Source organism: Oryzias latipes, chromosome 13 (assembly GCF_053564925.1).
Source record: "Oryzias latipes strain Hd-rR chromosome 13, Olatipes_Hd-rR_3.1".
In the NCBI taxonomy this organism is placed as follows: Eukaryota; Metazoa; Chordata; class Actinopteri; order Beloniformes; family Adrianichthyidae; genus Oryzias; species Oryzias latipes.
The window spans coordinates 19,483,836-19,507,767 of record NC_136249.1 but is presented as its reverse complement, the minus strand read 5'-3'; the positions used below and the strand labels follow the sequence as shown (position 1 = coordinate 19,507,767).

General features: G+C 38.1%; 2 protein-coding genes across 3 annotated transcripts; both read right to left on the bottom strand.

Moving 5' to 3' along the window:
- Positions 1–995: 995 nt before the first annotated feature.
- unc119a1 (unc-119 lipid binding chaperone a1) lies at positions 996–17,402 on the bottom strand. The gene is made up of 5 exons (XM_004075439.5): positions 16,905–17,402; positions 3,652–3,765; positions 3,455–3,545; positions 2,229–2,401; positions 996–2,148 (listed from the first exon to the last, which is right to left on the bottom strand). Exons 1-5 carry the CDS (start codon positions 17,026–17,028, stop codon positions 2,036–2,038), a joined length of 615 nt encoding a protein of 204 aa, XP_004075487.1. The 5' UTR covers positions 17,029–17,402; the 3' UTR covers positions 996–2,035.
- Positions 17,403–19,498: 2,096 nt separating this feature from the next.
- Positions 19,499–22,500, bottom strand: crybb1l3 (crystallin, beta B1, like 3). 2 transcript variants are annotated; one of them, XM_004075441.5, is made up of 7 exons: positions 22,343–22,419; positions 22,065–22,094; positions 21,460–21,533; positions 21,237–21,355; positions 21,009–21,141; positions 20,585–20,727; positions 19,499–20,309 (listed from the first exon to the last, which is right to left on the bottom strand). In XM_004075441.5, exons 3-7 carry the CDS (start codon positions 21,523–21,525, stop codon positions 20,141–20,143), a joined length of 630 nt encoding a protein of 209 aa, XP_004075489.1. In that variant the 5' UTR covers positions 21,526–21,533; positions 22,065–22,094; positions 22,343–22,419; the 3' UTR covers positions 19,499–20,140. The 2 variants fall into 2 exon arrangements, with proteins under 2 accessions (XP_004075489.1, XP_004075488.1); XM_004075440.4 differs by lacking the exon at positions 22,065–22,094 and having other exon boundaries at positions 22,343–22,500.
- Between the last annotated feature and the right edge of the window lie 1,432 nt (positions 22,501–23,932).

The window sequence follows — 23,932 nt, the reverse complement described above, 5'->3', positions numbered from 1 at the left end:
ATGAGAGGTCTTGAAATTGAGTCAAAGTAACTGTACTTAAACTCTTCTTTGGGCTGATGAAGCCACTTGGATGAGTGTTAAAACATTCCAAGGAAGAAGATTTTAAGTCCAGTTGCTATGGCTTAGCTTCAAGACAATACCACCTGGATGACAGGAATATTCACTCATCAGCAACTATTTAATACAGGAGAGAATCCAGGCTTAAGTTAAAACATTGAACCATTTCTGATTGAAATGTGTGATATTAGATCCTTTTGGACAGGTTTCTATTTGTTTACCTTTAACTGAATGTCTTGTGTTTTCACAAAGGGTTACTTTTTTCTCAAGTCCTGTAATTTATGTGAGTTGTCTCATATTGTTGTTTGTAATGGTATCGATTTTTGTTTTTTATGTAAAAACCTAAATAACCTGCAGGTTTAGCTTCAGTGGAATCAGACAGTATAGTCTGGAAGAGACTATAATTATTATTTTTGTAACACCTTACAGAATAATGACACAAAACAAGGTGTGTTTCCTCTGATTTTGCAGCCAAACATCGGGTTGTTTTTCTCACTTATGTCAATGAGTGCAAAATTCCAAAGAGCTACAGTGTGCAGCTGGAAAGCCAACACAGCGCAGCCTAGAGTTTCAGACAGGAGTTTGTTCAGTGCAAACCAGAGTTAAACACAGGTGAAGGTGAAATCAAGGGAATCTTTCCAGGTGCAAATTAATTCTGGAACATTTCCAATGCCTTCAAGTGCCCTGAAACCCCCCCAGGTATTTCAAAATCCAAGAAACTTAATGTGCTGTATATTTATCCGAGCTGCCATAGGCTGAGCAAGTGACAAGATCTCAGTTTGAGATATTAATTTTATAATCTATTAATAATGTATTAATAATGCTTGACTGGTGAGTGATGAAAGGAGTTTTTAATGACAGCAGTCAGTCTCATATTCCAGAAGATGGCAGCAACAGTACTCCGAAAAGGAATACTCTTTCACATAAATGATGTCATATTTTTCCTTTCATGTAATCTTTCTCTTTATTTCATCAAATAACCTGACAACAACACAGGCATGGTGGAAAGTTTGTCTATATTAAACAAAAGTTCTCAAAAGATTTAGATAAAATAGCATAGAAATTCAAATGAGAAACAACAGTGTCTACTCTGCCAAAATATACATTTTCATTAATTCTCAAGAGGGAAAATATGCATCCCTTTTCATTTTCAGGTAAAGACGGAGACACTGATGTAAAAATAGATCAGGATTATTCAAAAATCCTGTTTATTGCATTGATGGAACTTTCTCTGTCAAAATTTTACCAACTTTCCACATTTTCTGTTAAAGGTACACAGTGTTCATTAATAGAGAGAAAGTACTTTTTTTTATCAAAACAGGTATCTGTTTTTTGGTTAACATGTTTTCTGACACCTCAAAATTGCTATTTTTGTTTAAAAAAAAAGTAACAACACATTGTGGTACTATTCAAACATGAAAACATGGAAGAAATGACATCTTCACAAAGACAAATTACACATTGCTGTGATCCAGGAAGACGATGACAGAACACAGACGATTCGTTCAGATGCATGTGCTGCTACGAATGAAAGAAACCCTGGAAGTAAAACTGCTACAAGACACCAAAACAAACAATATTCTGAAATCTATCATAAACCTTGTCTATACATTTTCTTTTCTGTGTAAAAACTTCAGTTTTTTTACTAGTTAACAAACAAAATTAAAATTCTCTCCCAATGATCAACAGGAACCCGCATGGACAGTCTGAAGTCCACAGTATGTACAAACACTACATGTGCTGCTGTCCACACACTCACACGATGATGCAAACTGGTGATAAAACTGTCTGAAAAAAAAAATAAAGGCAAATAGGGGGAACTTGATTGGTCAGGCAGTTGTGAATCTAACCAGAAATGTGTGGAGCTAACATGTGAAAGTATGTCAGTGATTTGTCTGCCAGTTTATCTTGCTCTGGTCCTGAAGTGGCAGTCTGCAAAATGTCTTGAAGTGGAAGAATGAAAAGCATTGAGGTCCACCTATGGTCCTCCACAATAGGAATAATCTGCCTTGTTGTGCATCACCAGCTTGTTGTCCACAAAGTAAAAACTGTCAGACTGAGTTTCATAAGGGTGTTGGATCATCTCACGCACTGAGAGAGAAGAAGCAGACAGTATTATTCGCAATTGTCCACACAGATTCACTGGGGTTTTATCAGTGTCTGATACTTACTCATTTCCTCTGAAAGCGCAGGAAACTCATAAATGTGCTCACACGTGTTCTTGCTGCTGGGCATGCAGAAGCCGAATTCAAAATCAAAGCTCTTTAGCAGCTTATCCCGGAAGTAGTGCCTCTCAATCATGCGGAAGTTGTTGATGGGGGTGTCCCCCACCGTGAACTCCACTCTGCAGAAATCCCATGAAGTTAATCAGCAAATGTTTCATTTAAACTAAAAGAAAACAAATCTTTTGAGGGTTCTGGCTGCCTTTGAGCTCAGCATTAGCCGTTTTTGCCTGACATGTCCAATAACACTGAACCGATGAGACAAAAACGAATCGAAGCTTAAGGCAACATCACTAGAGCTGCGCTCTCATGTGACCCTGATGTAAATAAACCAGAAGCAAACAATTATTTTCTCTGGTGTGAGCTCATTTCAAAAGGGTAAAAGTTTATCTGCTATTTCTAAGTCAGCTGTTGGTTTACTTGAATCCTTTATTCCCAGAGCGTGCAACAAATGTAAGAGATTGTCATTGAGTTTTCTTTTTTTTTTTCTACAGCCGTTTCTTTATTTTTTTTTTTAAAGCAAGCAGTGAAGTGAAAACATTTTTTACACTTCCAACTGCATTGCCAACACTTGATTTAACTTGATTTTCAACTTCCAACACTTTCTTTACTGCAAAGTTCTGCTCAAATTACTGACTCCCTATTTAACCCTTGTGCTATCCTAGGCACTTTAACATTGGGAGTTGGGTCATCTAGACCCACTAGACAGTGCGCTGAACTTGTTTTCTTCAATGATTTGTGATCTTCACTGGTGTCCATGGATTACATGAAATCTTTCCACCTTTATCCACCTTTGTCATGGTAGGGAGAACACGTCAATGTAAGGGTGGGTTCATCTAAGATAGCACAAGGGTTAAAGCATAAAGCTGTAGTGATAAGTGCTTACGTGCCACTTTGGCTGATCATTGTTTTTGGGCTGAATGAGATGTCTGCATTGAATGTTGCATAAACTTTCAGTCAGGCAGTGATGAGAGGGAGTCTGACAATGACTGCTGCTCATAAACAGCTAAAAGCCTGACTCAGCAGGTGGGCTGGACTGACCTGTGTTCCCAGTGATCCATCTGAGCCAATTGTCCTAAGCAGAAGCCCACACAGCTGTGCAACAGCAACAGGGTGGACCATGGATTTGTCCCCTACATTTGAGCAAGCGTAACGCCAAGAATGATGTGACTTACGTGGCTCCAACCTGCCGCAGCTGCAGGAATGCTGGTGTAAACTGGTACCGGACAAAACGCCCAGCGTTGGGGTCACAGAGTTTCACACCGCCTAATTAAGAGAAGAAACAAAACTGTTTTACACTTTATCTGAAAGTGTTAAATAATCTGTGGGATTATCCTGGTCTCTAATCATTCTGCTGTGGCTTAAGGCTGACCTGGTGTTGGAGGTTTGGTGATCTCAAACAGCACAGTACCCGTTTCCATGTCTCGGATCTTAAACCTGGTGAAGTCGATCCTGTGGACGTTTTCCTCTGGAGAGCAGAGATAATCTGAAAATAGAAAACAAATTTAGGATAAAAACGACAGGTATGAGTAAAAGTTGTCCTCTTCATGTTTGAGATATTTAACAGGCACACAGATACTTGTCACCATTGCCATTAATTAGAACCCTCTCCTCATTGAATGCGCTGACCTTTTCTAGATGTTAAACATAGAAACCACACAGCTCCTTTTTTAGCACAAACATTTCTGTGCAGTGAGAAAAGACAAGTACAGGAACAGCTCTCAGAATGCTTCTTAACTCTTTGACTAATTTAGCTAATCTGTAGTTCAAGTTTAGTTAAGAATGAGATCCCATACATACATACAAAGCATAAGCAGGTCAATTCAGCTTTTTTTACCGGGCACCTTTAGGTAAAGGTGGGTAATCTGAGGAAAATCGCCTTTAAAGTTACAACTTAAAGTAGTTTATGCAAAAAATAATCCCTAACTGTGATGATTTACACCATGATTTAACTGACATATATTGAAACTATTATCAAATTAAATAAAATGAAGAGTAGAAAGCATTTTGACTTTTATAGACCGCCTAATTTAAGAAAGCTTTATGTACATTTCACGGTCTGTTCATGTTTTTTATAAAATAATCCAATTCTTGCCAATTAACTTCTTATTTTTTCATATACTTTGCTGTCTCTTAAATAATGATAATAATAATAATAAATGTTATTTATATGGCCCCTTTTTGTGCACCCAAGGTCGCCTTACAGGTACAGAACAATTGTAAAACGGAGTTGTTAAAATTATAAAATAAATAAATTCATTAATAAAAGTATCTTTTTTTTCCTTTAAGACTTCAGATTAAGTAAATAAACAGTTTATTTTTTAGCTTAGAGTGCTTAAATTATTATGATCTCTGAGAAAATCATAAAGGTGTGTTTTTCTTTTCGTCCTTCTGCAGACTCTGAAGGGACAGGTGATGCTCATTGATATTCATGCATGTATCAACGATACTATTTTCTTTAGCTAGATATTAAAAGAAAGTGTGTGTGTGTGAGTGTATGAACATGCATGTGTGTGTGGACAAACTGTGGGAGACACTCCCTACCCAACCAGCCAGGATTAGATTTAAGAGGCTTATTGTGTTTTATCATCACATGGACCATACTGCTTGGATGCACACATCCTGCACACACTCCCATGCCCGCTTAGACATGCACGCACATGCAGTACCTCTTGGGTTTAGGTTGAGGGCAGCTAATAGTAGCAAACATCTGTTGCACCGTTCTTACTATTTTTTTACTCTGATGCGTTTCATCGCCATTCTTTTCCTTGTCTTCCTTTTGTGCAAACACACTCGCAAAGTCTCATCCTCGCACATTTCTGGGAGTTAAGAAACAGATGGGCTGCTCAGGCTTTGGCCACCTGCTCAGATATTTATAGATCCTTTCATAATGTCCAGCACACAATACCTGACACCTTGTTTGATGAAGTCACTCTTGTGAAAGACAGCGATTTAGAGCTAACAGAGAATGTGCTTGACCTTTTTTGGAAATATTGCTGAGAATCGACTAAAGAATCTGTCCATAGCACAGACTTATACAAAGCAAGTTTTATGTAAAAGCACAAAACTGTAAAAGAATGTCTATAAATCTTTTTTGTTGCTAGATGGCCAGAGAATACTATGAAACTGATATATTTAATTAAATATATACAACGTACATATGTAAGTATTTACTGATGTGTTAAAGACAGACTACAAAACGAACGACTTGACAAGTCCTATAAAGACGTGCATTAAGGAAGCTGTAATTAGGCGCATTTATAATGCACTCAGGTCAATAACTCAAGACTTTGTGTTTGAAACGTTTTTCATCAACTAAGCTAGGCATCACACTTGAAAGAGTATCAAACAACCCCGATCGTAAAAGCTGAACATGCCCATCACTAGAGGCACTCAGCTGCTTCGATCTGTATGTTCTTTTGCTGGATAGGACAAAAAAAAACAAAAACAAAAAGAACCTAAGCAAGGCATGTCCGAAGTCTGGCCCATGGTCCAAACGCGGCCCACCAGGCCGCAGGCTCCTATCATAAAATCTGTCTTCATTTGCTAGAGAGGACAAACATTATAAAAATAAAATCAATAACGTGCAGCCTCCAGCACTTTCTAAGAAATACTATTTCTTGACTGTGATTGGCTAAATGATGTTGTAGGCTGCTGTAAACCTGTGGCTACTTGACCTCCAGAGCCTCAAGCTCCAAACTATTTTTTTTCTGTGATTAAACCATAGAGGTTTGTACTTCTGAATAAATGTCTTATTTTCCTGCTCGCAAAATACTATAAATAATAAAAAATATGTAAGATTTTGTATAAACCCAGATTTAATGTTGACAAAAGTATTTTCTAAAGACCCTTTATTTTAAAGTGTATTTCTGGTCTACAAATCAGAATTTCACAGTAATTTTGGTAAAATGTATTTCTGTTTTGTCTGAATAATGTATTGTATCCCACAACAAAATGTTTGTATTCATTATTTAATTTGCATGTAATATCAAGGTTCAAAGAATGGTTGGTCCTTGCACATTTTCACCTCACCAAATCAGGCCCTCTTTGGAAAAAGTTTGAACACCCTTGAACTGAGCAATTGAACCACCAATTTGTGTAAAACTTTTCACTTTTTTTCCGCTGAACCCAAACATAGTGTAGCTCTTCCTGCTACATAGTGATCCCTGCTCAGCTGTGGAAGTCAGCAAACGCAGACACGTGCTCCTAAACTGACCAGCATAAAGATCCAAATTTCCATGTGAATCTGAATCTGATGTCTTTATTTTGCCTGCAGAACTAGTAAGAGGGTTAGAGAGCTGTGGTTTGATGCATTGCCTTCTGGTGCCAGTGCATTACACGTGAGGAACTTATCTTCTCTAAGGACATTACCAAATAGAATCCTAAATATAAGCTTATAGTGTTTTTTCTAATGTAACACCGAGGTAAAACTTTCACACTGGATTAACCTGTATTGTAATACCAACAAATGTCAGTCTGAGGTTATTTTGGGATTTAGTTGTGTGAGCAGAGAAACCTGACATGATCCCCCATGTGATTCATTGCCCACCAAAGACAATTCCCTTCATACATTTAGACGAATTTAAGGGAAATGCTTTACCATAACAGTTCAGAAAAGGTTGCGTTTTTATTCCAATCAAGTGCAAAACTTAGGTGCAGAAATCATGTGGAAGCGCTGATGTTCAGCAACGCATAAAAAAGCAGTGAGACACTTCTGAAGTCGTGCACCGAATGCATAATTTTTCCTTTAAATGGCACCCCCAAGACATCTGACGTCCTTTACCTCCCCCTCGATCATGTTTGTGCTTTCTCAAACAGACTTTGCTTCTCGGCTGAGCTGCTGAGGAAAACAGATGGAGCATTTCATCTGACAGCACAGTTTGCAAATGTGCACGCCATCAAGGTCCTCCCACTGTGGTGAGAGGATCACAACGAACAGCTCAGGTCCACTTTGATTTCACAGTCTGTGCCCACGGAGCAGCTTGACTGATGACGGCCCACAGTGCTGACTCCCTGAGATCTGCAGCTGTGATAAAAATCATACGTGTTTCAAGTTCAGAAACAGCAAAAACTCACTGGGGTTAAAAGTGAACATAAAGAGAGACAAGGCAGTACTGAGGGAGCACAAAGAAAAAGGGTGAAGACATACATTTGTGAAAACTAAGAGACAACCTTTGTCTATATGGAGACTGCATTGGTCAAAGTCTTTGTAAAATGTACTTAAAAGTCTGACTAGACTTTAATAACAAAAACAAATATAACTATTTACGTAACACACTAGAGTATTTATAACACTGTCTATTCTATAGCCACTATTTTCTAGCAATTCTTGTCATTGAGTCCTTGAGCAAGAACCCCAGATTGCTCCTGTTGCTTATAGGTTGGCGCCAGAGTGTGTGCAGGGTGAATGGAACTGTAACTGTAAACGTTTTGGGCTTTCTAAGAAGGTAGTAAAGCGCTATACAAGTAAAAGTAAAGTAATGGATTCTGATGATATGAAACTGCAAAAAAATCCTATCAATAAAGTTATAAAAGCTTCCTCATTCGAGAAACAGAATTTGCTTTGTTTTTTCCCCGAGCCCTGAGGAATCTATGCTTCCCTACAGATGAAGTCTGCTAAATGGAATTTTTATGTTGAGCATAAGCAATTTTTAAAAATGAACGTCTATAAATTTAATGCATACAGACGTGTTTTTTCAGACTCTACCCCTAAACAAGATCAAAACAGGAGTCAGTATCAGGAATATGTTTTTGGCAGAGAAGATTTAAATGTAGCTCACCAAATTTGTAGCTGAGTTTCTAATCCCACGTGTGCATGTTCCTTACATGTGTGGTAGCTATTAAAAAGGAATCACTGACTTTTTAAAATTACACAATTTGTTTCCAAAACACACACACACAATGTAATAAAAATCAACATAATTTCATTAATAGTTCAAAATAAAAGGCTACATAAGGATGCCATGGGATGATAATAAGGACCCTCTGGGCCTATGGTTTTTTTCTTATAAAAATGTATGCTTATTAATTACTTCCAATAATAGGAATGATCTATTTTATTCCACAACAGCTGATATTGTGTATCTTTTGGGGATAACAGGATTAATTCACATTTTTTACCTTCATTTTGAGAGATTTCACAAAGCTTTTAAATGCTGTGCCGTAAATTATTTTGCAGATCTTTCATGTTGAATATTAAAAATATACAAATGGAACTGAACTCAAAGACTTGGTTCTAAGTGACTCCAATTACTTGGGAGCTGTTGACTTTATATTACTGGGCATTTCAATAGAGGCTTGATAACATATTACGTTAATAACATGTCCCTGCTACTTTAATAAAATTTTAAAGACCCATCCTGTTGAAAATTGTGTTTTTGGAGTTTTTAACATGTTCTTTTAGCATTTTCCTGAAAATGGAAGGCAAATATTTAGAAAATTAAGCTTAAAATAGCATTTCTGAGTAAAGGAGCAGATGAAACAATTCGGTTGGAAAAAGCTTGTAGGTGTGACATAGAACCTACAATGGCAAGCCACAGGTTCCCTGCTCTGCTCCATTCTGGTGCATCCACTTGCAGACAAATAGTTTGCAGGCAAATAGTTTTGACGTTTGGCTTTGTTTTCATCGTCTGAGTTGGCTCAAAACTGTCCGGCTGGATAGCTCCAATCTTTCTCGCCATTTTTGTTGCATCGCTAATGTTAGGTTGGGATTGTGAGTGACTGTAAACTAGCAGGAGAGAGTGTAAATAAAGGGATGATGGGAAATGGGGGAACACTTACTACGTGCCAACTGTCCCGCTCACAACTCAGTGCTGAGTTTTTAATGAACTCCTGCTGCTCTGCAGAAAATATATCTTGGAAGATGACACTGCTTTTTTCAATTCCGGCTAAGGACGGCATAATCATAATTAAAAGACCAAAGAACGCTTTTCCAATAGATCAAAAGATGATCAGAGTGGGACTTTAAAGAGGCAAACCCTAATGAAAAGGATTAAAAATATTTTTGTAAGAAATATAGTATCAACAAAACTGTTCCCACCAAGACTGCCAATCCAAAAACAAAATTTTGATTTCATGGAACAAAATCAAAGAAAACATGAAACACTCTCTCAAAGTGGTCCACTTCACTTCCTTCAACACTGTAACCTAGCAACGCTTCTTCCGATAAAGTGCCAGCTCCATCAGCTTGTCTCTTTCCCTTCTCGTCATCCACCTGCCTCCTGCACAACATTGAGATGCAGCAGTAGATCAAAAAACAGAATCTCAGGTTAAGCACGAGCAGCATGCAAATTAATGTTCTACCTTTAGGAGGACCTGGGGGAGTCCTTTTTGTTTTATCTCACCTCCCTTGAGTGAAAGGGGAACACAAGCTGCTCCAAAACATGAAGACTTTAGACTTTTTTTTCGTCTCTGTGGGGAATTTTATCACTTACTGCCAGCACAGGTGGTCTGCCATAATTACAGTACCCTGCAATCCTGCATTTGATTTGCAGATTTTACTTGTATCAAGATCTTTTTAATACTGGCAAGCAGGACTTTAGTACCGTTTCAATAAATCTCACTCATACATATCTGCTAAAATGCATCAATCAAAAGACCAGTTTTTGTCAGCCATTAGAACTTTCACCAAATGGAAAATAAATTCAGCAAAGTCTTGAAAGCAGGCTGCTGGCAGCTGATTCACTCCAGAGAGTAAAATTAGCACCATGTCTCAGGTCATGCTGTGTTAAAACATACAGTCTGTCTGACACCAAAGTAGCGTTCACAAAGAGCAAGCCACTTTTAGCTCCTTAATCCTCAAGATTAGCCCAGAGTTACAGTCCAAGCCGCAGGGATTGACTTCACATGCCTTATTCTTTCCATCTGACTTGTGCTGAATTTACCCCAAAAACACCAGAAAGAACAATGCAAATGTGTTGGAGCTTGTGCTCTGGTTTAAACGATCTGTTGCTGAGGGCAGCAGGGGACATAACCATTACATGCATTACAGCGCACCTGCATATGGCAGGCTGTTTCACGTCTCTCAGTTAACAGCGCCTGCAGGAAAACTGACAAATGGTGAGGTTCAAGGAGGGGTCATAGTTTGAGCAGCTGAATGCAGATGAGATCTCTTTTTTCTCTTTTCCGCCTCCCTCCCCATGGTTCTCCATCCTGTGCTAAAGAGAGGAAGATGTTCTTTGAGGACAAATGCAACAAAGTTGAACCATCGCACTGGAAAGGAAGCTCTGGAAGATCTGCAGTGGTAGAAACCTTAACTAGTTTGTGTTTGTGTGTGTTAGGAACGAAGGTTCTGCAAAATACTAGTAAGTTCAACAAGAAACTTTGGCAGTCTCCCCATGTCCAGTCTTTCTTTAAAACAAAGACGTTTTCGTATGTTTAATATCATATTTGTTGTCTTTTTGTGTAAACAAACATGCAGAAAATAATAATTAGGACAATTTCCTCTCCACAAGTAAAACAAGCAAGAATGATATAATTCAACAAAAAAATTTTAATGACACCACTTAACTGAGAATGATACAACCACTGTCTCTTCAGGCTAACTCACTCAAATGTGCATACGCACACACACAACCAAACAGACTGACACTTTAAAAACTGACAGTATGAATGCAGATTTACAGTGAAGCTTGTTGAGGAACTTCTTGGACTTTTCTACCAGTCTTAGAGCACGTTTGCAGTCAATACCGAGGATAAATATAAATCCCAGCTAGTTGCACTCAGACAAATCACATATGTCTTTAAGAAAAGTGTTGCTATATTAAAGATGGATAAAAAATAACTGTCAAACACTCTCTTTCAAAATGTACATCTTTCAGATAGACAATAATAAAAAAAGTAGTTTGGCAATCTTGTTGAACATAATTTCTCCTAATCAACTACAAATAAAGTTTAGAAATAAGATGAATTTATATTTTTAATCGTCTGTGCACTAATAAGACAAAAATTGAAAGTAACAAACTTTTTAACACAGTTTTAATTAAGTAATAACTAAATACATTTCTTTGTGTGCTTCTCCTATTAACGCTATGAGCAAGGTAAGCCCCTTTTTCTCATTAGCGGAGCCAGTTAGGTTGATATTTCAGACAAATCGTGCATTTTGTAGTACAAGCACCAAATTTGGCATGGATGTACCATTGGATCCCCTCTTTCAGAAAAGCACGTTTGCCATGAGAAAAATCTAAAATGGTGACCATTCATAAAAATGGCGGCAATATACTGAATTGTTACAAAAATTTTCAAAGTATCATAAAAATATCTTTTTGCCCAAGTCTCATCAATGAGAGCTGTTCATGCACAAAATGCAGTCTTTAAACTTGAGGGGTACCAACAGACTATCATTATATGTATATTATTTATATATTACTAAAATCTTGGACTCTCTCGTGGCTGACATGCTTTTCTGAAAGAGGGGATCCTAAAGTACATCCATACCAAATTTAGTGCCTGTACCACAAAAACCACAATTATTTTAATAACCGTGTTTGTCAGGCTGTTAGGATAGACAGATTTAAAACGGTGATGCAGAGAAATCCAGATTTAGTTGGTATGTTTTAACTACTTAACTATGTATAAATGAGAAAAATAATCTGTATCCTACATAAGAAGCTATTAGATAAATGCTGTGCAAGTGCAACCACGCCTCTGCTTTTTCACTACACCAGGAATTTCTCAACTTATGCTGGCTTGATGAGCTGTACAGACTTTCTGTGTTTAGCCTTAATTATATTAAAATCCAAATGACCTAGCAGACCTCAAAGTGCAAACAGCAGCAACAGTATCATTAATAGGACAGCTGTTTATTTTTCATGAATAATCCAACATTAATATCTGACCCGCGTTGACCTGCAACTGGATCGCAACACCACCACAGAGATTTACACGAGCAGCTTTCTGATTCACAAACACAAGTGAGAGTCATAATAACTTCCTTCTCTTCTTGTGAGACAGAAGCCGAGGCAGCTGCGAATGGGAGATTATAGGAATCGACTGCGCCAATCAATTTTAATTAAAGTTGTATTCACTGCTCTGGCTGTCAGAATACCCACCTGAAGCAGATAAAGAGCTGCTTTGTGTTGCTCACTTATTAAAGTCAAATAATCGTACGCATGGAAGAAACAGGAATCACCTGCATGAGGGAAATTGCACACCAGAGATCATTTGTGCTCAAAATACCCACAGTACATTGAAGCATCCATGTGTGGTCAAGCCTCTACTAATCCTGAGATCTAATGTTCTTAACTAGATTTTTATAATGTGAAGGTGTCCTCCAATGACTCTGGGTTCATGCTTGTTAAGAGTTTAGGCTCTTCTGCAGTAGACGGGTGTGAAATGAGTTCACTGAGTTTGATAAAATACCAGAATAAAAATATAAATTGATGGAACTTGCAGTTTGTTACTGGTAGAGAGAATTCTTTTTACATTTCAATAATATTTCTGAATGCAGGCACCCAACAACAGTCAATGACACAGGATAAACCATGAAAGACTGCAGCTCATTCTGTGTCCTCGGGGCCATTATAAAGGCTTTCAAAGTGTCTGTGAGAAATCCAAGGGGTGTTTCTCACATATCTGAGACGAGTGGCATCATTTAAGCTCTCTTTTTTTAAATGATACTACTGATATTTCTGCCCTGTGCTCTCTTGTCACTTGGGTGAGGGTGATGTCAAGCATCTGCGGGTCTGAAGAAACTTTGCTGACTCCTTCACATCCCCTTTTAGCAATTGCATATGTGTTTTTTTTCTTCTTTTCACATTAAGACAGCATTTAAAGTGCAAAGAAAAAGGCTTTCAATGCAAAACAATTTCACTTCAATCATCAAATCTAGTTTAAACTGCCACCATTTTCCCCTGAATCTAAATGGAGTGTCTCTCAGATGCACCAAAGCAGCACAAATATTTGAAGGACTTTGGAACCGTAAAAAGAAATCCTCATTTAAAAACATTCATCTGAGACTGCTTGCTTTTTCCAAATGTTTGACTCAGAGACCATCCCTGTTTTTTTCTTAATTAGACACATTAAAGAAATCATGAGAAAGGCCATGACTTTGACAAAATCAGTTACATCTTTAATAAGCACAGCAGCATGGAGCCCTTAAAGCTTTCCAAGCAGAGCAACTGATTTTTCTTGCTCTTTCCACAAGCCCTGAAGCAGACAACTGCCTCCCACAAATGATCCTTTTTGATGAAGTAAGAAAGCATATTTATGGCCTCTGAGTGATGGTAGGACAAAACTAGAAAAGTCTATCTATATATATATATATATATATATATAATATATATATATATTTTTTTTACAGTTTGAGCCCTTTCCTTTTTTTTTTTGGTCTTGCTTTTGGTTTTTAAAATTAGCAAATGTTTTTATGTAACCACTTTGAGGTAGATTAGTCATAAAAGTGCTCAACAAATAAAGTTTGATTTGATTGCACATTTAATCTCAGGTGGTTTAATGACTATTAATAATGCTATGGATGATTAACTTGATTCTAGAGACATTTGTGAGAAACAGGACTAACCATCACTTTTAATTTTGTTGACCTTGATTAGAAGGTGCTTTTTTGGAAAAGCAGTCCACTCACAGTCTCATTAAGTAGTCGGTTTAAGATTCTTCTCAATATTATATATTTATAAAGTTTAGAAAACAGGGAGTACATTACTCATTTAGGTTTAGACTTAAAGCTACAATAATATAGTTCAAATACCTTACAATTGAAACATGAAAATAAGTATTTGGAGCATCCATGACCAAAACGGCTCCCAGAATTGGTAAGCTTTACCCAAATCTGGGTAGAACATGGCTCCAACGAATCCAATGTTACAGCACAAGAAAGGAGGCATTTTAAGCAACTCTTCTTTTCTCTTGCTTCAATTCTTTTTTTCCTGGCAGAGAGAACGATATACCGAATTGTGCAACACATCATTTATCTTAGTGGTATACAGAAATAACTTGCCATTATGTCATTTATTTTGGCTGTAGTTTGGATCATCTTTGCTCAGAAGTAATCGATTAAAGTGTTTAACAAAGACTGCTCAGCCACCATTCACAGACAGCCTCTTAAACTCTTTTCAGTAAACCAAGACCACTGTCAGAAATATTTTGTGCTTTACACTATGGAGGTATTAATTACCTGTCATGTATCATTTCATTGCAGAATGCTGTGTTACAGCCATCCCGACATAATCCAGATTACATGTCAGAGGAGGGCGGAGATTACCGCACCATCATGAGTGATTTAGGGATTGTTTTCAACTGATGCAGATTTGCTTTTGGTTCACAGCTCAGACATTACTCAATGAAAACAGATGGGAGAGGGTGACATCCCAGAGGTGTCTTCAGGATTTGTTCCTTTTACTTGCTTGTGTTTATGTTTTTTTTTCAATCTTTTAAATTAAACTAAATCTGAGGAAAGTATGACTCTTGGGATCTTGGTGTAAGAGTGAGTTTATTCTTTTATGTAAAAGAAAACAAACAGTTTTTTCTTTTCTTTAAGTGATGCTCAGAAAATAATTTCTCAAAAAGGCTTAGGTTAAAAAAACCCTTTTGCATTAAATTGTTTGTCATTTTAGTTGTTCCCAATAACCATTCAGCTGTCCCCTTGAACTTGCCAAATGCAAAAATAAATTTCTGTCATTAGCTGGTGGTATAAGTCAGTCAGACATGAGGCCCTGGTCCTGTCAGAAAATAAAGACTGCAGACAGAACTGCTAAAACAAACAAAGAAGCAGGAAAGGACCTCCCTCAGTGATTCTTTTTTACTGAACTTTATGCAACATTATCAAATATTCTTTGTTCTGTTAGTGTACGGAAAAACAGTTTTTGAGATTTGTACTTGACTTTAGATCATGTACTATTTTAACACAGGTTAATAAATACAATAAAAAAACATTTCTAATTTAACAAATGTATATTTCTTCTATTTCAATGTCTGGTGAAATTGATAGAAGAAGCAGGAATAAATCTGAACAAAACGTAGTTAAATGATTATTTAACATGCCGACAGGGTCTTATCAAACTGTACATGAATTATTCTACAAATACAAGCTGTGAATGTTTTTTTTTTTATTACAATGAAGCAAAAATTGATTAACATTGTATTTTCTTTTAAAGGCAATGGAATTTTGTGCAATTTACTTTTGTAGTTATGGCTCAAAAGGGAAGGTGTGCGATTTCATTACTGAACAGAAGAAGTTTCAGTTTAAACTCCACTCCACTTAACGCCTTTTCACTGTCAACAATGACAGTACAGTGTGTCGGCAAATCACTTGTTGGTTTTGGGACACTTTATAGACACTTTCATGGTAGGTTCTGGTCATCTTGGCCATAAATTAAACAAAAAAACCTTCTTTAAAGTGGGCAAACAAACCATATGGTTAAAGAGGCCCAGCAGGTTCAACTACATCATTTAATAAACTGAGTACACTATAGATTTTAACCATAATATACAATGATGAGATTCACAGAAATCTCCTCCCAGTTAATTTCTCACAGAAATTAAAAGTGGTTTGGAAAACAGACTAAGTTCATTTTCTGGTAAAGTTTGGCAGTTTTACTTTGGAATAGGAAGGGAATTGGTTTGTCGTCTGCTTCTTCTTTTCCTTTTCGCTTTTCCCTTCAGAAGTCGCCACAGCGATGCACCTTCCTCCATCTAACCCTATATTTTCCATCCTCTACTCTAGCACCAGCTATCTTTATGGCGTTTCATCTCTGCCATAAAGTGAAAGGGCATAAAGACAACTGAGCGGGTGTATTCGAAACGCCATACATCTTCATGTCTCCGTTCTTCTTCCTCTCCTTCTTCAACCAACAGTAGTCCAATTCCCACCCTGTCGGTGAACAGCACTGATAGTTGTTAACCCGTGCCTTGACCAATCTGGTATGGATGTCAAAGTTTTGATTCGGATATTTGATTTGGCAAAGATTTTATGTCGATGCCCTTCCTGAATCAAATCTCTGGATTTTGCCAGGCTTGGGACCAGCACAATGAGACCGTGGCTTGGGCCTCGTGGCTAAATTTGTGACAAGTATATCATTAAACACATGGGTAAACTATAGTGGATTTTGATACTTTACATCAAGACACTGTCACATTACCGCCGGTATTTCCTTGTTTTGATGGTCTGAGGAGAAACACTTTTGACTGCAGAAAAAGTCATTTTCCAAAGTTCAAAGTGGGAGAACAACTCTCCTGGAACAGATAACTTAAAAATGTTTCAGTCACACCATAAAGAACAGAGACAGGACTCCCCCCACCCCACCCCACCCCCCTAATTCAATGAGCTGTAATCGCTTGATCACATCTCTGGCCACCTGTTACCTCAGAGCTGCAGGTGTCTTGAAGTCAAGTAGTAAAGCCAGAGCTATTTCCAACTACCCCCCCCCCCCCCCCCCCCTTATTTCATATGATCAAATCCAAGGACATTTTTAAATAAAATAGTAAATAATTCTTAAACACATTATGGAGACTTAAATATTCTCAATGAATAGTGGCTTTGCAGGTGATAACAGAAAGCTAGTCAGTGACCGGAGCAGGCTGGTTTAAACAGTGGCGCTGTCCATGGTAGACACAGACAGAAGGAGAGCCACGGCACATGACAACATGTTAACCAGTCGTACCAGATTTACTTACTCTTGGTGATCTTCTGTAGCCCAAGCACATCCTCGGGTGTAATTACGGTGTTTTTGCGCAGTTCTTCTTCGGTTCTCACCGGGATCCCCATGTCCGCTGAGTTGCAGTCCTGCTGTACTTTCATGTCCAGGAGGACAGACTGTGACAGCGCGCGGTGCGGGAAGCAAGGAAGTGGCGCTTTTCTTTCTCGGTGATGTCCGCGTCGCGTCGCTGCAGATTTACGTGCGTCGGAGCCAACAAGCGGGCTGTGCGCTGCTACAAGAATACCTCATTCTCCGCGCCTCCTCCTCTTATCGATCCGGTAAAAGATCAGAATCAGCCCGTAGCTCCCTCCCTCCCCTTCCTCTCGCTTAAAGGCTCGTCGGTTCTGTCGCAGATTCTAATCCAAATCCCGTGGCTTTAAACTGGCCACTCACACACGGCTTCACAGAATGCAATGTGCTAAACTCAGGATGGCCTTCTCTACTTGGGAAATAAATAACGAGGAATTAAAAAAAAGTCATGACTACTCTCACTATCACGCACACCTGTCCAACTGCTCCTTAACGCAAATGTCTAATCAGCCAATCCAATGGCAACAACTCAGTGCATTAAGGCATAGACATAGTGAAGACGATCTGTCCCAGTTCAAACGAAGCATCAGAATAAGGAAGAACGGTGACTGAAGAGACTTTGATGGTGCCAAATGGGCTGATCTCAGCATTTCAGAAAATGCTGATCTACTGGGATTTTCCCAAACAACCATCTCTATGGTTTACAGAGAATGGTCCGAACAAGAGAAAATACCCAGTGGAGGGCAGTTCTGAAATGCCAGAGGTAAGAGTAGAATGACCAGACTGGTTCCAGCTGATCTGAAGACAACAGTAACTCAAATAACCACTGGTTACAACCTAGGTCGAAAGAAGACAACACACAACATGTCCAACCTTGAGGCAGATGGGCTACAGCAGAAGAAGACCATACTGGGTGCCACTGCTGTCAGCTAAGAACAGGAAACTGAGGCTACATTTACACAGACTCACCAAAATTGGACAATAAAAGACTAGAAAATGGTGCCTGGTCTGATGAATCTGGATTTCTGCAGCCCCATTTGGATGGTAGGGTTAGAATTTGGTGTCAACAACATAAAAGCATGGATCCATCCTGCCGTGTATCAATGGTTCAGGCTGGTGTTGGTGGTGCAATGGTGTGGGGGATATTTTTCTAGGGACACTTTGGGCCCTTTAGATTTAGATTCAGCATGGTTACAATGTGACAGCATACCTGAGTCTTGTTGCTGTCCACGTCCATCCCTTTATGACCACAATGTACCATCTTCTGATGGCTACTTCCAGCAGGATTAGGCACCATGTCATAAAGCTGGAATCATCTCAGACTGGTTTCTTGAACATGATAATGAGTTCACTGGACTCAAATGGTCTCCACAGTCACCAGATCTCAACCCAATAGATCACCTTTGGGATGTGGTGGAACATTAGATTGACATCATGGATGCCGACAAATCTGCAGCAACTGTGTGATGCTGTCATGTCAATATGGACCAAACTCTGAGGAATGTTTCTAGTACCTTGTTGAATATATGCTACAAAGGATTAAGGCAGTTCTAAAGAAAAAATTGGGTCCAACCCGGTACTGGCAAGGCGTACATAATAAAGTGGCCGACAAGCGTGTGTTGCCACAAAATGATTGGGATCTTAAACATTGTTTTTCTGCCCTGCTGCTGCAGCAAACCAAATGTGTTTTGGGTTTTTCTCCAGGTTTTTCTTAAGGTAGAGAGCATGGCTTCATAATGTAGGTTGTCTTAAGGTGTCTGCAACCTTTAATAGTAAAAGAGCCATTTAGGCTTGTTTTCTACTCATCAAAACCCATTAGGAGCTGCATAGTACTATTTTACCGTTTAGGAAAATTTGATACTTCTATGCATTTATCACATTGTTTTAATAATTTGTATGATATATATATATATATATATATATATATATATTTGGCATATTTAAAAACATAAATATAAAGAGAAACTAGCATTTTCTCAAAATGCGAATTTGTTTTTTACTTTTGAAAGAAGCTGTATGATTTCCTTTCAAAATAAAAGTCTTCCTGTTCCTGACAGAATCATACCAATGCAGCTAATGTGCTCTTTTGCAAGTTTTTAAGCAACGCAAGACAAAAATTGCATTTTCTCTTCTAAGAGTTTAAGTCTACTTTGTTGAGTTAACCTGAACATAAACGTGAATTCATTGGTTTATGATCCAGTAGAAAAAGTATATAAAAAATACACATCTATATGTTTCAGAAACTCCCCTCTGGGCAGCTATCCATTGCTGTGCAGCATAAGATCATATGTACTTTAAACTCATTAAATAAACCGTGCAATCAGAAAAGGTGAAACCTTTAATCAAACAAGTAAACAACAAAAACATGATGCATTAAAAACTAAAAAAGGAAATTTCTATTAAGAATCGCTTCGACCAACATTCAGGTGTTTCACGCTGTAAAGGATTTTGAATGCAAAATTTTAAACTTAAATTATTTGAATATTTAGAACAACTCCTTTAAGAGCACATTAACCCTTTCAAAGAAAACACAAAGCCAAATTTTCAGGTGTATCATTTGTATTTATTTCCATTGGAGGGATTTCCAGATGCCAGCATCCCTGAGAAAAAGTGAAATGCTTGTGAACAGCTCTGTCAATGAGCTGAAACCTGCTGTTGGGATAATACTGATATCCCCACATCACAAGGCCATGAAGAGTTTGGTTAGTTACCCAATCCCAGTTCATCTATAAATCAGTGGTGCTTTGTGATGAGGATATAGCGCCTCCTCCTGCATTACAAACTTACTGCAAGGGCCAAGAGCTGTCCATGGTATCCAGCAGAGGAAAGATTGAGTCCATTTGTTCAAAATTGTTGATCACAGGGGAGAAGCATCTGATTTGTGGAATCATTTTAGTGTCAAACACATGAGCAGGTCAGTACAAATTAAAATGTAATAATTTGATTGCAAATAGAAACAAACTAAGCTAAAGAAAAACTACTTAGGGTGTTTTAATCCCCATAACCCTCCCTTTCATAAATATAATATAATACTTTTGTATGAGGTTTGTATACAAATAGCACAAATCCACATACTTAAGAACTTGACCAGTGAAGCCAGTGACACCCGTTTGTTGATTGGCTGCTGGGAAAAGCGACGATCAATTTCATAAAGAAGCTGCTGCTTCCTGTCTCTGGACTCGTCTACATGGTCTTCTCAAAGCACCCCCGGCGGTGCGTCTGCATGTCTCTGACCCTGCGGATGGACTGGATCTGGGGGTGCTGGGCTCCCCAGTCATTCCAGTGCTTGAAAGAGCCCATTTCAAATATATACTGATAGCCACGGTAGCCAGGATACTGGTAGCCAACCCAGCTACAAGAGGAAGTGGAGAAAAACAAAGGAAGCCATTTTCACACAACTTGGTTATGCAGGAAAGTAGCCATCCATCATTTTTTTATTATTTTAATTCACTTTATTTTTACATTTTTAAACCCTTTAAAAGCCAGCATTTTTTCTCTTATGAATGCAATTAAAATTTTTAATCATTAAAATGACTATTTTCCAGTTTTTTTTTAGTGTCACACAGGTTTTCCGTCAATTCTTTGACCTCTATGCTCTAAACCAGGAGACACACAGAAATTACTCACGTTCCTCCTGTGACCTGAATGCTGCCAACTCGATCCTGGAAGCCGTAAGACCACAGGCTCGGAATATCCTCATCACACACTTCCATCTTGCGACCATCAAAGTTTGCACACTCATACAAGCAAATCTTGTGATCCTGTGGGTCCTGGAAAAAAATGCAATATGAGAATATGCTGTTTAAAAACAACAAACATGGAAGCAAAAAGTCATAGCTAAACACTGATACTGGGATGTCTAAAAGACTTTTACAGAAAAATAAAAAAAATTGTCAGAGCAGGGATAAAATGACCTCCTAATAGAAATCAGCGCTTACAAATCTAATTTGCCCTGAATGCATGTAACATCAGATCATAACTAGGGCAACAGTAGCGCTAAAATGTGTGAAGCTGCAGAACAATGAAACCTCACAGGCTAAAGACAACCTACCATCTGCACAGGCCTGAGCGACATCATGCGGTCACACCTGTAGCTGTTGGACCAGGTGTCCCAGCGTGGGTACTCTCCCTTCTCCAACATGAACATCTCACCTGTCATGTTTTGCTGCTCATAGCCCACCCAGCTACAAAGTTGGAATGAGATGCATTTTAATTAGCTTGGAAAGTAGTTTTTGCAGTGTTTTTGCCTTGGTATGTATATAGAAAATGGGGGACTTACGGTCCGCACTCGACAATAATGGAGCCAATTCTATCAAAACCCTTCTCACACAGGTTACGACACTCTCCAAACAGGTCCATCCTACGGCCCTGAAAGTTCTCATATTCATAGAGGTATATCTGCCAAACAGAATATGACAAAGGCATCAGTATAAAATTTATGTTTCAACATTTTTTTTTTCATTTAACAACCTTTTCAAGGTGCAAAATGAACATTGAGGTACCTTATAGTTGTGCAGCCCTATGGCAGGATGGCTGCCAATACTACCTTGAGCACCTGAGTGAGACATGATAAGATCTGGAAAGAACAAAAGGTTACAATATCAGTTATAACTAATACAACTGTTTAAAAAAAAAGAGAAGTTCATCACTTCGATAATGCAAGATACTCTTCACAGAGTGTCTGGGTAAACTCCTTTTCAGATAACTTCAGATTTTATCTTGGGAAACAAGTAATTATATAAGGAGAAAATTTAAAAAACTCAATAAAAAGCTAATGTATGATGCTGAACACGAGAAAACTGGCACACAACTTTATTGCATGGATTGAATACCAGGAGCTTTTTATAAGAGTTCCTACTTCCATTTCTCCCTTTAGCGCATTTAGTCAAATAGAAGATCTAAAGGCCCACTATTTAAATATACACATATTATTTCCCGCAAAAAGGAGAATTAATTCTTCACATGATTCCCTGCTCATCCTCATTATCTCCACCATTTTTGAGCACTACTTTCAATGTGAAAAAACAAATAAAGACTCCCAAGGTTTGGCTACATCCTACATGTTTGGCAACATGTGTGAAAAGAAATATTTATAAAGATTACTGACCTGCCAAATCAATCTTGAACTATTCTTTTTCTACAGAAAAAGCAAAATAAATGAAAACCTTCATTATCCTCACTGAATTTACCTCTGGGTAACATGCAAAGAAATCTGAAACATCAAATTAAATCTTGCTGAATTTTATGCCAATAATCCAAGTGATAAATCCAAAACTGGGATTAAAGAGAAAACAGTCCTCTCCTGGGTACAGAAATGAGCAGATTTGCAGCCACGATAATCCCCTGAAAGTCCAGAGAGTCTAGCAGAGTTAGGAGGCCACTTACAGTTACAACTGAAGGTTGAAACAAGCAGATCTTTGGAGAGAGGGATGGACGCAGGCCTTGTCTGTGGACATATATATATATATACATTCACATCGAGACTGGCTCTATAGGTGTAAAATTATCACATCTCATTGGCTGTGGGCTGTTTGGACCCCAGTGATGAGTCAAAGGTCACTCTGCTTCTCTGTTGGAGAGTTGTGCTGATGAAGCTGAATGCTGCATTGTTCCCCACTGTTGTGGCTGAATAGTGACTGCAATCAGCAGAAAGTTTGCTAGCTCCCACGCTAACACACTAACACACACACATGTAGACACACCAAAGCACGGATACTGTTGTGGGCATCTCGCACTGTGGGGGCTTCCATTTTCCTGAATTTCAATTCTTTTGGTCTATTTCAAACCCTAAATTCTTCTGTTATGTTACTTTAGTCTTTTGCTTCTGTGTTTTTTTCTCCTCTTACTCTTGGTGCACACAGTAAGCCGTTGAGCCATGGGTATGTAATGTGCTGACTGTACAAACACTTTAAATCTCTTTTGTTCCTACAGGGAAGCATTGGACGGAATACCATGGTGCTAGACAGGCTCGAACTGTAGATGCATGAAGCTCACACTTCATATGAGGATATGCAACTGACTTCTACATGCAACAGTGCTTCTTTTCCACTCTACTGTTAACATTTTATCAATCAAGTTTTATTCATATTCTTCCTAAAACTCTTTTTCTGTGGTTTGTAAAAAGAAAGGCTTCAACCTTTAATGTTTATTTACACCAGAACCAGGTGATATGTTTCAGTGTTTGTTGCTTTTCTTGGGCTGGTCTCCCTACAAATGAGGGTTTTGGTTCAGCTGATTCAAATCTTGGTGATGTATGCTGTTTGGCATCAAATCGGCGAATCATAAAAGAGAAGTGATGCAATCAGCTTTTGTGCCATAAGAGTTTGGTTACATTTGAGATATAATAAAAAAAACTCCAAAAAATTGCAGCGGGGGCCTTTTTTCCTGAAAAAAGCACTTGCTTGGATATTGTTATTTCCTCTGTTTCCTTGTAAACCTGATGTTTGTCTTTTGTCAAAACTTAAATCACAGTATCTTGAAAAACCCACAACAAATTTTGCATTCAGCATTAAATTCACCACCTTCACAGTCCCTTCCAGTGTGAATTAGAAGCCTTTTTATTGTGGTGACGTTGGGCTTTAACCTTTCCTAAGCAACTCTTTGGGTTTTAAAGTGTAAATCTACAAATCTCAAGGCTAAATGGGGAAAGCCGCACTGTAATTTAAAGGAGACAAAGATTAATTAGGGCATTATTGTACAAAAAATTCTAAAGAGAGCACTTGTGTTGTATTTATTTATTTTTTACAATTTTTCGGCAGACACTAAAACTATATTTATAAAATAAATTTATAGAATGTAATGGTTCTATAAATGTTGTCTCATTTTATATTTTCCATCGATTCACTTCAATTTTTTGAAAATTCCGAACACTTTTTTACTCATTGAGTTTTGCTACAAGGACTTGATACTGAGTAATTAAAAGCATTTGTGACAAAGAAAATGAAAATTATTATTTTGGAATTAAAAGGCACCATT